We start from the raw sequence: 16578 nt of genomic DNA, 5'->3' as shown, positions 1-16578 counted from the left end.
AATATTTTGCATATTTCTTGGTGCCATTAATTAGCGAACTAAGATCAATTAATCCATATAGTTAGAATTCCAAAAACTAGTTGAATTTGAGAAGCACACGAAACATAAAGGTGATTGAATTTCTGTTCGATTGCAATACTCTCTAATATAATCTAGTAAGAATAAGAAATCCTCGGACAAATTCTAATGGGAATGTTCGATTGGCTCATTTGGTTCAAAACATTCTCTCCGTCTGAGTATTTCATAAAACCATGATCATTGACGATTTACATTTCTGAAGGTATAGAATATAAAGATAGAAAGTTTATCTGTCAAAATTGTCTGGGTAAAAATATGTATTGAATAAATCGAAAGGATAAGGAATACTATAAACTCGAGATGTATTGGAACCAGCCGTGTTCTCTTCTAACGACTCATGGAGGATTCACTGTAATAATTTGTTGCACAACAAATAATTTATTATTTACGTTTTTTAAGGTTATGCACAATGGCAAATGGAACGAGAACAAAGTGAAGCGTTTATGGCTACTCAGGACGCAGTCGGTGGACAACATCGAGACGCACAAGGTAAGCTAATTTTCCTACCCTGACAGTTACGATGCACAAAACATTCGAGGACCAAAGAGAAAACGAAAGAGTCCAATTTATGTTTACACGTCAGCGCAATTATTGAGCATATTACTTGGCAGTGTAGGGATTTCAATTTTGCGTAGAGCACATCCACTGCTAGCATTAGGAATGATATTCCATCTCTAATGCAAGTGCAATAAAAAGAAAAGTGTATTTGCATCATAAGTTTGGTCATTTGTAGTAAATTATTTGGAATTCTGAAAAAAAAAGTTCATATGACCAATATTAAAATAAGATACGAACTCTTTTCTCGATAGTTTTATGGATCGTACGTCTATAATGTGTCTTAAATAATAATTTTGCAAACCTTGAATGAAGTAAAAATAAGCATTAAGAAAAAGCGAGAAAAAACAACCAACACAATAATCGTTCACAAAAGAGCGCCGGATTTGACCTTTTGAAATGTTCTGCATAAATCTATTGGTGGGAGTTTCTAATCTGAACTTCTCAATAGGAGGAATTGTATCAATAGATGTTTTTTTATTTTGTTTTCTATGTAAACCAAGCATCGAATAACAATGATTTGTTTATATTCCAGTTAGAAAAGCATTCTTCAACAAATAAAACAACACATCGATAAAAAAAGATACCCTTGGCATAAAGTTCGTGAACATTTGGCACGTCATGGTAGGGGTACATAGGTACACGTTTGATATGTTGAACAAGCAAAGAAGAAAAATAATGACCTTTGCATGTAAGATGTATGATGATGTATGAGGCATTTTTAATTATTATTTGATATTATTGGAATATCGTTCCATCAATGATACATTTGTGTAATTGATTTGGAAATAGCCATAAACCTAGTCAAAGCCTTAATGTATGTTCATGGTTGGGCTAAAATTTGCACTCTAAAGACAACCTTAAAAGCAAATCATATCCGGTACCATCGCACTCTCGGATGTATGTGATCTGTACTCGCGCCATAGTTGACATTATTTCTGATATTTCGTTTGTGCTACATTACCCTGAATTTGAAAAGAATGAGCAGCAATGTAAAGAAAGCAGAATCTCATTCGGGGTAATGGCTTTCGGGAAGTTTCATTCGGTGTAATGGAATTCAAGGTAATGTAGCACAACCGATAATTCAGTGGACCGAAACGAAAATGTTTGACAAAAAAAAAAACAGTTCAGTGCACTAATAAAATTTCAAAGATTATTTTTATTTGTCCCACACATGAATTTTTGCAATGTGATCAAGAAATGATATCTATGTGTCAGACACATAATTAATATGTGTACACATAAAGCCACGTGTAACCCCACATGCTATTCATTTGACTCATAAATTTCATGTGTGCTTCTGGGTGGAATCTGTTTATATTTGGTCGCATGAAAATCAAGTGGAAATTCATCAATAAAAGTGTGTGGAATTTTATTAGTGTATTTTTCGCTGCTGTTTGATTCGATAACAAGTTTCATTGCGTGCCTTTGTTCATATTGGCTGTTTATCCAAAATCAACTTCTCAGAACTTCCGAAAATTGATTCGTGAACCTTTTTTACGAATCCATCATTCTGGGATTCTTCTTAAAATTAGGGACGAAAAATCTTTTTTTGTTTTTCGTCCATTTATTTTAAGAAAACTCCCGAATTATTCCAACTACTATATTGTCTGACCTTATGTACACAGATGGATTCGAAACATGGGTAACGAATTCATTTTCGGAAGTTCTGAGTAGTTATTTCGGAATAAACAAGCCAATGCAGCCAGTCAATATGAACAAAGGCACGCAATATCAATTCTTGAATTTGGAATGCCGCGTGAACGTTGGTTCATGATAGGTTTTGGCCATTTGCTCCAAATATGCTGAAAGTTCCGGATGTGTCTGTAATTGCACTAGACTTTTAATGCTCGCAAATGATTGAGATATCATCCATCGCAATAATTCTAGTCTGGTTTAGATCATTTCTCAGCTACACGTGATCAAATGTGACGTTATCATGTCAGTTCTGCTTTTGACATATCGAGTTATAGAATCAAAACTGCATAACACACATCGACCAAAGGATGCACCGACTTGTGTAAAATGTCGACTTACAGCGAGTACGATACATGAAAACATTATGGGACCGCTGAATTCATCGAGTTAAAGTATATTTAATTGTGGAGAATTGGCTGTATTGATTGGCTACATATACTGAACTTAAATCACATGTAATTCATAGACAAAATTCTTCAAATTTCATGGATGTCCAATGAATCTATCGCTTTGAAAAATCCAATGAAAGTTATAAGCCAGTGATTCCTACATATATTCCTAAGATATATGTTACGGAGAAGATTGTCATCAGAAAAACAGATGCATGTCAAGGGATTATCTAATGGCGCCACTTGATATGCCTATCCAATGGTTTTTACATCTCATTTTCTTTTCGTCTACACTACTATACTACCCATAAACGCATAACAGTTCCATTAAAATAGGAAATCAAACACCGCAGCTTTCGTGTTTCGCTGTGAGATCCTTATTCTCGCTACCACTTCGAAACTTTAAGTGCACAAATATCAGTTTCCACGACACGCACCACAATGAAACTGTTACTCCACATTTGCAGCGTGCATGCAGTAGCAATTTCAGGTGAATTGGGGCACTAATTTCCGAGATCTGTGTAATTGAAAAAATCGAGGTGAATGTGCATTTATATTTATAGCCTACAGGCTTCGAAAACCTGAAGTGTCATTCGCTGTTGACTTGTTTTTTTTTCTCATTATAGTAGCAGTATTACATATCATGTGAAAATAGTTTCACGAGAATTGGTTGAACTTCCATAAAGTCATTGCATAAAATGTAAATAAGGGCGTGGTTCATAAAAGTAACCATCCAATCCAAGTAACCATTGGATAGGCATCTAGAATTGCAATGTGATTTAAGTTCAGTATGCAGTTGACAAATTGTAATGCTTATTTTCTCTGGATTTGCACTACTACCTACCATTACCATTTTCAAACATATCTAGACGGACTCCCACACAGGCACATAAATCTATTGATATAAACAATCCAGACATCGTTGAAAACGACCATCACATATTTCCGCAAAGCTTGGAAAAATGGATACGTCTTTTGTTGATATAATTGTTGTTGTTTTATGGAAAAGACAATCCGCAACTGCAACAAAAGTTGGTTATTTTTTCTCGTCTGCGTTGATGTAGTTTTTTTATAGTAATCCTCTACTATGTATCATTTCAGTAATCATTGGTGGTTGTAGTATTTTTTCTCTTTAGTTTCAAACATTCATAGTTTATTATTTAATTTCTTTGCATAATATATCTTTGTTCTTTTACGGGTCACTTTGCTTAAGCACACACGTTCGAAATTGCATTTGATTCCTTGCTTAACGTGGCATTCAACTTTCAAGTATAATGCTTAACTTATATTTAGATATGCATTTAGATCGTGTGTGTATAATTTATGTGGCTCAGAGGGGACAGTATTTCAAGCGTGAAAACTAACGAAATTACAGTGTTTCACTGTTTTTCTTAGCGGCAGGTATATTTTATTCGGAAGTGGTTTAAAAAGCATATCAATGCACAATGTTTAACTTAGTTAATTTTCATATCATTTTATGGGCGTGTGGTTTAGTTTTTAGTTGATTGATTGGTTGTTATAATTATTAATATCCTTGCATTATTTTTGCATGTTAATCTAATATCATTTTAATATTAATACATATCAACAAACATTTCTGTAATTCAAATTTATATACAAACAAAATTCTTCGGTGATTAAATGATACTAAAAAAAACATTGTAATTGTAATAACAGTCACGTTTACAGTGTTTACCTAGTTTATTTTAAATATTAATATGTATAGAAAAAAAACGACATTTATGCAATTCACTTTGATATTGTTCACTTTACAATTGGCGGAGTGTTTCAAAGACTAGTTTTAATTTATAGGTAGTAAACATACGACTCATAAAATGAACTTCTAGACGGACGATACTGAAATCACACTATAATCTAGTTTTCTATTTATTGATTCGCATTTACAAAATAATAGCACAGGTAACTGTCAAATTCTTTCATTGTTTGTCACGTGTTCGCGTTTGCAATCGAGTCAGTCATGTCAATTGAAACAATGAATCGTGATGAACTATGCTAGTGATTGATGCAGCAAAAATGTAATTTTTTGAGACGGAGATTGAAACAAGGAAACTTCAACCTTCTTATGGATTCAACTGGAACATAAGCGAACCTGGCTGCGGCTTCGAGAAGTTGTAGCTGTCAATTTTAAATAATTGGCAGTGAGGTAAACAGATAAGACATACAACATTCAAACATGCACATCTATGAATAGTCGTACTTATGTTGAACCTTAAATGCGCGCAACCGATAAAGTTGTTTCTGAACTATATGTCGTTCAAAATGCCTTATTTTTCTTTCGTATTACTTCAACAGTGTTATGTTCTTGTTCTGTTGTACGTCTAGATTTGCAATAAAGACAGTAAGTATTCTTCTTCCGCAAATGTATCGTTGTGGAAGAAGCCATTTTTTATTTAAACCACCCTAATAAAGCGCACTCTGTCTAATTCCGGGCTTTTTACAGAAAATTTTCCGGTATTTGATCTAAATATTTATTTGTATAAAAGCAAATGAATCGACCAGTCTAACTCAATTCAGTTTATCCACTTTTTTCAAAACTGTGCGGAATTGAGCTCAAGGTGTGCTGAATTAAGGTGTTTTGCAATAAATAATTTCATTTCATCGATATTTGCACCAGGATCAGTCATAACAACACATTTTTGACTTTCAGCAGTGATTCGTTAGTGAGATTTAAATAAAGTGTTACTCCTCAATTGTATAAGAATTTAGGACTCCATAAACTACGTAGACAGTATAAACTACATAAAAAAACAGTAGATTCATCAAATTCCCCCGCCTCCCCTTCAGTGTCTGCGTGCTTTATGGACAGTCCCTAATAGCGTTACATCTTGGCTTTTTTTAGACTAGCTCAAACCCAGAATAAATGAATTTCTGTTAACATGTTTGTGCATCTCGATGTTGCAGCTATCGAGTTCCATTCACGTAGAAAATGCAAACAAAAATTGGTTCAATTCTGGGGCTTAGCGACAGACCATACAAATTGAAAAGGTCAAATACCAGTACCCTAGCTCTATTTCACTAAGTTACAGTCATGCAATAAATACCCATGCGGTTTATTTTTCATTGTAAGACTTCTTTGATTACACAAAATCTTTTCTTAGTAAAATTTGAATGTTTGAATTTTCAGCATTGGTTTTCTTTTTTCATAAATTTGAAAAGAAAAATGAACGCCTCGTACCGGGAATATAAAAGAAAATCAAAGAAAATTGTAACCTCCTTTTCACTTGCGTAATTATTCCATGGCTCCATAAAGCAGCTCAGACACGTCTTACAATATGCTCCTGAAAGAAAAACTCATGTAAGTATTACTGGGATAGACATTTCATTTGGGGTTTAGTTTACAAGTACATATGTGTCACCAAACCTCATGCCGAATTATCTTTCTTCACATCAATAATCGAAATACGCAAAGGAACAAGTACAAATAAAAATACGGGCAGGTTGCAAATTAGAAATCGTTTAAAAAGACTAACCTTGTTTCTAGATGAATATTTCAACAGGTCCTTTTTGCATTTATCGATTCTCTTGCAAACTTTGTAAACATATAAAACAGAAATGAATAAATAGTGTATTACTGAATTATAAGTGGGGATGGGTGGCATTCACTAGCCCGAGAATACCCTCCACATGCTATCCTCTTCACCAACCAATCAGTACACACTTATCGAGTCAGTAATTTTTACCGAGTTTTTGAATTGCGGAACTCTTCGGTAAAATTAAAAAAAAATCAAAGTTTAGAAAATGTGTTACGAAAATTTACAGACTAACTTCTGTTAACCCCGTGTAATGATGAAAAATAAAATTTTTCGATTTTAACCAATCTTTACGATTAACAGTCATTTGAATTTTAACCGAGTCAGTAATCCAAAAATCCAGTAAAAATACTAACTGCTGTAAAAAAGTCTTAGTGTGTATACAGATGCAGCGGAGCTTCACACTTCTTCATCAAAACAGCACCGCAGCTAAGCTGCGAGTGCTATGAAATAAAAAGGACATCGACTTATTACCACTACCTACTTCTCTCCCTTCCGCTCTCAGAATTCGCCGATTCGGTGTCTCTCGTTGTGTTTTCTGCTGAGACTGAGCAATATTCCATACCGCGAAACATCTCCGCAGTTATGTTTTCTTTCGGCGCAGGAGATGTGCGGTAATCAAAAGTTAAGAATGTAGCTAAACATTTACAATAACATTCTACCAAATTTTCATGTGCGTAGTCCACTGCAACAGCCGAACGTACGAACGAATAGGGTGACTATAGCGTATTTTATGAAAACGTCACAAGTTTTTCTGGCTGTTTTAAATCAATAATTACGAAGAAACCATAAAACCTACAAGGTTACTACCAAAGGCACAAATCTAGGGAATTGCATGGAAAATGTTTTGTAGAACAACTAAATAAACAGGAATGAAAATTTTCAACTTAAAAACACTAAAATGTTCACCAGTTTTTTTGGTACTTTCAACATACTTTTCAATTTTAATGTATGATAATTTACTTTAATCGAGTTCTTTTCCAAAGAGCATTGATAGCTTAGACTTTAACCTTTCATTTGGTATGTTGAAATCAGAAAACTACATTGAGATTAAAAAAATATAGCTAACCAAAGTTGGCGATACAAAAAAACATAAAATGTTGAATAACTCACTTAGCAGTCATTTCCGACCCTATGTTTCATGGGGATTTTTTCATAACTTTAGGAGCCCTATCTACCCTGAAAATATGTAAAACCCGGAACCAAACACCCTGTATATGCTAGTAATTGTCATGTATACCGGATATTCTAAGGTTCTACAAATCGTCCTGGAGTTCAGTTGATTTGTTCTACTATATCAACCAAGGCTGCAATAATGTCTGTAGTATCGAAATATGTCCAAACAGATTCAAAGTGTCTATGTGGATTGTACCCGACCTATTGCTAGGTATACATGATGTTATAGGTTCGGAAATCATTCTGGAGATCAGGTTATTTTTCTACTAGACTAATTCAATATCTGTAGTATCGAAATATGCCCAAACAAATTTGCAGTGTCTATGTGGATCATGGCAACCTATTTCCGTGTATGCGAAATGTTCTAAGATTTCCAAATCGATATTTCGATACTACAGATATTTTATTTTATTTTATCCCAGTCATGGTTGATCTAGTAGAATAAATCATCTGAACTCCAGAACGATTTCTTCTTCTTCTTCTTATTCACATTTCAAGCTGATTGATTAGTGCATATTAGCTTATTGCGTGCTCTCAACTTAGTGTTCTACTAAATGTACTTCCACAGTTATTAATTGAGAGCTTTCGATGCCAATACCAATGCATGAATTCGTATATTGTGTGGCAAGCACAATGATACTCTACGCCCAGGGAAGTCGAGAAAAGATTCCCTCGACCGGACCGGGAATCGAACCTGCCGCCTCCGGCTTGGTAATACCGTGCCTTTACTGACTAGGCTATGAGGCCCAGAACGATTTAGAGAACTTAAAACATCTGGTGTACATTACAATATTTCATGCATGATCCACATAGACACAGTGCATCTGTATGGAAATATTTCGATACTAAAGACATTGTCCCAATTCCCAATATCGGTTGATCGGTTGGACGATTTGAAGAACCTTGAACATCTGGATTACTCGGAAACAGATCATGCATGATCCACATAGACACATTGAATCTGATTGGATATCGATACTACAGACATTATTGCAGTCTTGTTTGATCTAGTAGAACAAATCAACTGATGTTCTGGAGGATTTGGAAACCCTATAATTTCCGGTATACATAGTAATAAGTCGTGCATGATCCAAAAAGTCACATATATTCGATTCGGTTATAATTTGACAACGAAAAGTGCTAGGTTCATATTAGAAATAAAAAAATATGAAAATGTCTCACCATTGGACAGACTCCAAGAATATCCGTGTAAATACACAATCGCGACGTGACCAACAAGCATGACTTATGAAACTCTGGTAATAATTCGATTATGTGCAGGGTGTTTGGTTTGAATCGGTAAAAATTGAGAAAACTAGAGACAAATTGACTACCTACAACATTTAGGACAGCAAAATACGTCAGAGACGCAAAGGTTAATTTTCAAGAAAATTTGCATTTCAAATGAAAATGCATTATTATTTTTTAAATAATGTTTCATCAAATCTAGGCCGGCATTATTTAATAGAATTTCATAATGTAAGGGTGTTCTATTATTTTCACTGATTAAGTTAAGTTAAGTTTTCTTTATTATGGAGGCTTTTAGCCTGAGGCTGGTTCGCCTCCGTGTTCACTAATTACTCAGAATTTATACTATAACTGAAGATGATACAATGTTATTAAAAACATTCAAAGGTTACAAACGATTCAGTCGGTAAAGGCACAGCTACAAAGCAAGTCCATGCTGGAGGCGACTGAGTTCGATTCCCGTCCGGTCTATTAATTTTTCGGGTTGGAAAATTTCTCTACTTCCTTGGGCATAGGATGGTACAGGCATAGAAATCTCTCAATTAAAATGTGAAAGTACTTCAAAGAACATTAAGTTGAGACCAGGTAAAAATCTAATATGCTATAAGCAATAAGCTTAAAATGCCATGTAGTAGTATAAAATGCTATTTTTAGGCAATGAAAACTATTTTTTTGTCGCGGATTAGTATTTGAAGTCGCGGATTTCTTTTGAGAACTCGCGGATCAAATTTAGAAAATCTTGTAACCGCTCTGAAAGTGTGGATAACAAACGCTCACGCGACAGACGTTGATATTTATGCTTATTGATTTGCTAATCATCAAAAACCGTGTTGCAAGCCATCCTGTTTGACGGTACCGTTGTTTACGGATGGAATTTTACTCGATATTCCTTCTTCTCAATTCCTAGCTGCCTATTTGGTAGTCAAAATACTGAAAATAAATGGTATCTAATACCAAAAACCAGATATCAAGGAATCCAGAAAAATAGGTTAAAACTCTATCCGTAATAAACTCTCTCTGTAGCTCTGGTTGCAGGTTTCCGCGAAAAGCTTTTCCAAAAATAAAAAATAAATCCAATTCGACAGTGTGCATACATAAGGCCGTAAACGCGATGATCGATTCTCTTCGTCGATTTTCTCTTTAAATTGCTACAGCTCAGGTAAGCAATTCAACAGTGAGCATGCATAAGGGCGTAACTGCGATGGTCGATTTTCTCTTCTGTTAATAACTCGCATGGATTAAAATTTCTCGGTGCGTTTGTTATTGCTTTTGATAGCCAATACCGCCTGTTACAGCACTGCATTGAAAAAAAAATATCAGAAATTGCTTTCCTTAGCTGTAGCAATTTAAAGAGAATCGATCATCGCTTTTACGCCCTAATGCATGCTCACTGTCGAATTTTCTGAAATTTGTCCAATACACTGAAACAAAATCCATTGGCAAAAATACTATATTGATGGTTTAGATTAAATACCCTCACCAATAGATTTTTGCAGAAAACAATTCCATTTAATTTTACTATTATTTCTATCAAAATTACTATGCATTCTAAGCAAGCATAGTAGTTTTGCCAGAATCATAGTAAATTTTTTAACATTCATAGTCGACTATACTGAATTCATAGTAGATTCAACAGCAATAAGCGTGGTTATATTGATAATAAGTGTTTTCTGCAAAATAGTATTCCTAACTATGGTCCTTGTTTCAGTGTACAGTGCTGTGTTTGTATTGTCTATGAAAAGCTCGCACCGAGAAATGTTAATCTAAGCGAGAGAAAATCGATAAAGACAATCGATCATCGCGTTTACGCCCTCTGTAGAATTGTTTTTCAACATACTGAATCCGTTCGAAAAATTTAACAAGTTCGAAAATTTAGTGTTGTCAAAATCGACCGGTTTTATTTTGAAATTTAATTTACGATTTCGTTGATATTGGACCACCGTGGGTCATTGTTATCACGAGGAGCAAAAAACGAACGGTTTCGCGATTTTGTTGCCAAAATCAAACCGTGCCAAAACCCGTGTATCAATTAACTTTTTATTCAAGTTTTCATATCGACATTTGAAAACTTGGTATTCAGCTTGTATTGTTGAGTAGGGATATGTATTAGTCAAGTTTTCAGAAAATGATTTTGAGGGCAGCTCATAAACTATTTAGACTGTTTTTGAGCCAATTGAGACCCCCAGCGTAAAGCAGATTATGTAAGAAAAAGCAGTTTCAGTTGTGTCCGATAAAATAGCAGCGCATGCCGATTTTCATACAAAATGGTCAACTTTGACATGATGTCACTTTGTTAACTTATGATCAATTAAGCTGAAACGCCAATTTTACGATTACATACATTTGTACATTTGTTAATTGGGTCGGGATTGTTAGAATTTTGAAAAATGTAAAATTTAAAATCTCAAAATTAGGCTGAAATGAAAATTATTAGTACTGCTATTATTTTGAACAATTTTACCTAGTGTCTCACTTTCCGGCAGGTGCTTCCAAAAATTTAATATTTTTTAATCGTAAAATTGAACATTTTTGTTGTTCTTTGGCGAACGTTTCAGCTCAATTGATCATAAGTTAACAAAGTTACATCATGTCAAAGTCGACCATTTTGTATGAAAATCGGCATGCGCTGCTATTTTATCGAACACAACTGTACTGCCCATAATCGCATATCAGTCCCATATGGATAGGAAATCAAGCAAAGATGGGACTGATATGCGATTATAGGTAGTGTATGTGCGATGAATGCAATTTTTTCGTGTTTATACCAAGTGGCATTTATGCTAAAATAAGGAACTACAGTGTAGGGATGTGCAACAAATCATTAGTTTTTCGTTATCGGGATCATAACGGGATAAAAGGAAATAATGAGCACTTACTTGCTGTCGTTATACGCATAACTGTCCCATGTTATATGTAAGAATCCTAATGCACCGTGGGACTCTTCTGCGTATAACGGCAGTTTAGGTCTGCAACAAAACCGACAGTAAAACGTGGCGTTAATCCACTGAAAAATTGCAATATTGTATGCAAACCTAAATTTATCGCTCTGAAGTAAGCACAAAACAATTTTTACATTTACTGATCTAACATGTAATTGTATTTCTTTCTCTTCCATAGACTTAAAGTTGATGCTAGTATTTTTCATATCCACTTTCTTGATTATTCCTGCTACAAAAATATAAGAAAGCTTCGCGAGGAACTTACCTGATCAGTTGGAAAATTATAGTAAATACCACACACTGAGTGCCCATTAGAATGAGACCTTTGCGAGTCGTCGGCATAAAGCCAAAGTGGAACAATTATGTCTCCTTCATACTTCTGATTTATTTGTTTCCATTCAAATCTGTTAACGAAATTCAAAATGTCTGATTTTTCGAGTATTGCAGTGTTTTTTTCTAAATTTTTTGTGTTGTATCATTTGATTTCAAGAAAAACTTGATTTAAAATTCAATAGGCATCATTATCATATTAACTTATGGTGTTTTTTTTATCCTCTTCAATGTCTATTTTTCTGGACACAGGATCTTAGTTTTCATCTATGGTGATTATAGACGGCAATTCCAGACCTTAATTTTTCATCAAGTGATTGAAAAACTTTCAGTCGGAACAAATGGATAACAGATTCTTCATATTTGAAATGTAACTTTCGTAATAAAATTGCGATTCTGTATTAGGTGCAATCATTTGAAGGTCTTGCATCATTTCAGATTGTAAACATTAAGTTTATTCCTCGTTGAATATCATAAACGTCTTTTCTGGTGACATTCGTTTTCACATGTAAACTTATGCTGTTGCTGATTTTTCTAGTTGATTCTAGTTTTATTTGGTCATCCTTATTCTCCATCTCGATTAGATCGATATTTAGAGATGGACTACATTCCTTTACATTTGATTGATCCGCGGTTTCTGGGCTCGTGTGACCGATAATGTGTTTTTGAACGGATACAATTCAGAAAAAAAATTAACTGCATGACGGTACGGTGCATTTGTATGATGATTTTTTAAATGTTCGAGATATACGACAGCGGTCTCGGAAGTAACGTTGCAGTGTTCGAACTTATGCCGCGGATACACTTGTATGACAAACTATGAACATGGGCATTATTTGTATAATAAATTATGAGCACATCCCTGGTCACACTAGTATAGTTGTTGTATAGAGCTCATCATTATTACACAAATAATGTTCATGCTCATAGTTTGTCATGCAAGTGTATCCGCGGCATTACAGTTAATCATGGTTCACTGTTGTGGAATCTTCAGTTTGAATCAGGAAATTGTGTAGGTGATCACAATCGTTTTCGACGATGACTGAGCACTGCTATTTTTCAAGCAGGTGGCTCCAAAACACTTGCCAGCAGTATTTCTTACAGCTTCTTTCTCGACGCACAAGCTCTAGAGCTTGAAGAATAGTCGACTTCTGTATAAAAAAAATTAAAGGGTTGTGTCCTAGACACGACCGCAGCATGACGTAGAACATTTTTGACTACTTTACTTTGTCTTAATATTTTCAAGTATTTCATTGTTTCAGTTATGGTTTAATGTTGGTTCAAGTATTTTTCCTGAAATGTAATAAATTATGAAATTTCAAATGTGGAATCCTAAACAAGCCTTTATATATTTTGGAGTAGCATCCCAGTATAGTCCATAAAGCCGCCATGCAATTGCCAAAAAATACATTAATTTTTTTCAGTAGCTCCATCATTAGTTTTAAATTAGATTTCTGAAGCAGAGAAAAAAGTGAAGATTGCATTTTATGATAACGCAACAGGCAGTTGTTTTACTTGTCACAAGACGGTATTTTAAATATTGAACAAAATGTTGGTTCATATGTCAACGAAGTAGGGGAGGAAAGGGTATAACGATCATACGGGGTTTAAGCTCCTCTTTGTTCTCTAATTTGGAGGACAACACTAACATAAAATTATCATGCATCATCATTATGTAGTTTACAGCGTGTTCGTAGAATGATGCAAAATAGCATACTGTGTATTTTCTCAAATCAAACGTTTGGTTTCCAATAAGTAGGTGCTTACCCGAGCAAAGTTAGAGATCAAATTGAAATCAGAATTTGCTGTTTGTTATGATGTAACTTACTTTGAATACTCAATTTGATCTCATTTTGGTTGACTTAACGGTTAACACATCAAAAATGAGAGCAAAATTTTACACTGTTGAATCAAACGGAAAACTAATCCTGCTTTCAATGAAATTAATTTGATTACTGATTTTGCATTCATAATGTTTGACTGAATACGGGCCTGGTGTAAATGGTTAGCATCCAAGCTTCTCACGCTGAAAGACTTGAGCTCAAATGTCACCTCGGGTTGATTGCGAATGACCTAAAATGTGTTAAACAAAACAATTAAACAATAATCGTTAGTTCAACGACAGATAAGCTTAACTTAAATCTTAAACAAGACGTTAACAGCAGAACTTCAAGTTAAGTTGCTTTCATTTAAAATGTCTTGACTGCATAATGAAAGCACAATATGATATCAGACTAATGTCGTGACAGTTGAAATCAAAATGAGTATTCATTATGATAGGAACTGCAATCTTTAATATCGATTTGCTTTCATTTTGTTAACCGACTTTGCTCGGGTAGTACAACATTAATTGAAAATTAGGGGGGGATTCAATTATTTATATGATTTGAGTAGCAGCTATACTGAAGATCCGATCCTTTTAGTGGTAGCAAAATCATTTTTGCAGTATGGAGAATATCAGAAAATCCACGATTTGTGACTAAACATGCTTTCACAGAAGGAAACAAATAAACGAGTGTTTACCTTATCACCATAGTAATGTACTCGTGCAATTTTTGTGCATCTAAAACTACCCATAAATTCCATACATTCGAAGTGACTGGCCCTCTGGATGTGGATGATGTCAAAAACAACAAAACATGATTAATTATTGAAGGCATGAGACAAATTGCGACCTCGAACGAATAAAACTTATCATGTGACACCTCAAAGTTCAAGTGTAGTCGTTTCGCCGTGGCCAGTTTCTAAATATGATCTAAAACCATTGAATCACATTAAAATTCAAGAACCAGTTCAATGGCAGTTACAGGGCTGTTAAAACAGGCGCGGATTTCGCGATTTTCGCGGATTTGAACTTTTAGTCGCGAAAATCGCGGAAACATTAAATGATTGTCCTGTCACAAAAAAATGTGGAATTCATTGTAACTTTCCGTCCCGGATTATTTTGCTGTCATCAATTTTGTTGTTCATTTGGTTGTCCATTTTTTACCGGTTCAAACCAAACACCCTGTGAATAATCGAAAAATGATCTCAATTCCATAAGTCCATCGGATTTACACGGAAATTCCCTGAGGTCTGTCCAAGGTGAGACATTTTCCTTTTTTTTTCCAATATGAACATAGCATTTTTCGTTGTCAAATCATAAACGAATCGTATATAAGCGAGTAATTGCCATGTATACCGGATATTCTAGGTTCTCCAAATCGGTTGATTTGTTCTACTATATCAGCCAAGACTGCAATAATATCTGTAGTATCCAAACAGATTCAAAGTGTCTATGTGGATTGTACCCGACCTATACGACTTACGTATACAAGATGTTGTAGGTTCTGAAATCATTCTGTAGATCAGGTTATTTTTCTACTAATCGCCCAAGACTAATTCAATATCTGTAGTATCGAAATATGCCCAAACAAATTTTCAGTGTGATCATGCCAGATGTTTTAGGATTTCCAAATCGATATTCGATACTACAGATATTATCCTAGTCTTTGTTGATCTAGTAAAACTAATCATCTGAACTACAGGACGATTTGGAGAACCTAGATCATCTGGTATACGTGGAAATAATTAAACATTATCCATATAGACATTATGAATCTGTTTGGACATATTTTGATACTACAGACTTCATCCCAGTCATGGTTGATCTAGTTGAATAAATCATCTGAACTCCAGAACGATTTCTTCTTCTTCTTCTTATTCGCATTTGAAGCTTATTGATTAGTGCATATTAGCTTATTGCATGCTCTCAACTTAGTGTTCTAAATGCACTCTCTAAGTTATTAATTGAGAGCTTTCGATGCCAATACCAATGCATGAATTTGTATATTGTGTGGCAAAAACACAATTATACTCTATTCCCAGGGAAGTCGAGAAAATTTCCAGCCCGAAAGATTCCCTCGATCCGGTCTCGAACCCGCCGCCTCCGGCTTAGTAATACCGGTTGATCTAGTAGATCAAATTATCTGAACTCCAGGACGATTTGAAGAACCTTGAACATCTGGTTTACTCGGAAATAGATCATGCATGATCCACATAGACACTTTGAATATGATTAGACATATTTCGATACTACAGACATTATTGTAGTCTTGGTTGATCTTAGTACAACAAATCAACTGATGTCCTGAACGATTTGGAAAACCTATAATTTCCGGTATACACAGTAATGATCCACAAAGTCACATTTATACGATTCGGTTATGATTTGACAACTGCTAGGTTCATATTAGAACTACAAAAACAAATATCATGAAAATGTCGTTAATTTCGGTGTATTTTCTCACTAAAACACTTCGCTGAATGTATTTAAACGATTCCTTAGTTTTTCAGCTTCAATCCTAATACATTTTTACGACTGAGCAAACCTGTTATGCCAGGTGTTTCTGCAAAAGAAACATAAGCACATCAAAATACGGCTGATTTCGAGTTGCCGATAATAGAACAGCTGGTTTACACGCAGTTTAAACGGAACGGTTGCCGAAGTAAAAGAGGCTGCCGACAATAGTCACACTCACCTGAGAAGTTTGTAGCGCCTTAAAAACGTTTTCAAACCGTTTTGGACAGTTTTGTTGATTGGAATGGATAGAATAGCAAGCAGCAGATGAATGT

General features: G+C 34.7%; 1 protein-coding gene across 3 annotated transcripts in view; it reads left to right on the top strand.

The window, feature by feature from the left end:
- LOC135713166 (longitudinals lacking protein, isoforms F/I/K/T-like) overlaps positions 1 to 16578 on the top strand; it is a 155224-nt gene that overhangs the window by 51709 nt on the left and 86937 nt on the right. For all 3 annotated transcript variants that reach the window (XM_065236279.1, XM_065236277.1, XM_065236278.1), the window contains exon 6: positions 478 to 567. In XM_065236279.1, the coding sequence (XP_065092351.1) occupies positions 478 to 567 (90 nt within the window). The remainder of the gene's footprint in view (positions 1 to 477; positions 568 to 16578) is intronic.

This window comes from Ochlerotatus camptorhynchus, unplaced genomic scaffold (assembly GCF_037179485.1).
Source record: "Ochlerotatus camptorhynchus isolate MF236.1 unplaced genomic scaffold, CSIRO-AGI_Acam_v1.1 ptg000541l, whole genome shotgun sequence".
Classification (NCBI taxonomy): domain Eukaryota; kingdom Metazoa; phylum Arthropoda; class Insecta; order Diptera; family Culicidae; genus Ochlerotatus; species Ochlerotatus camptorhynchus.
This window is presented reverse-complemented; position numbering and strand designations above follow the sequence as displayed.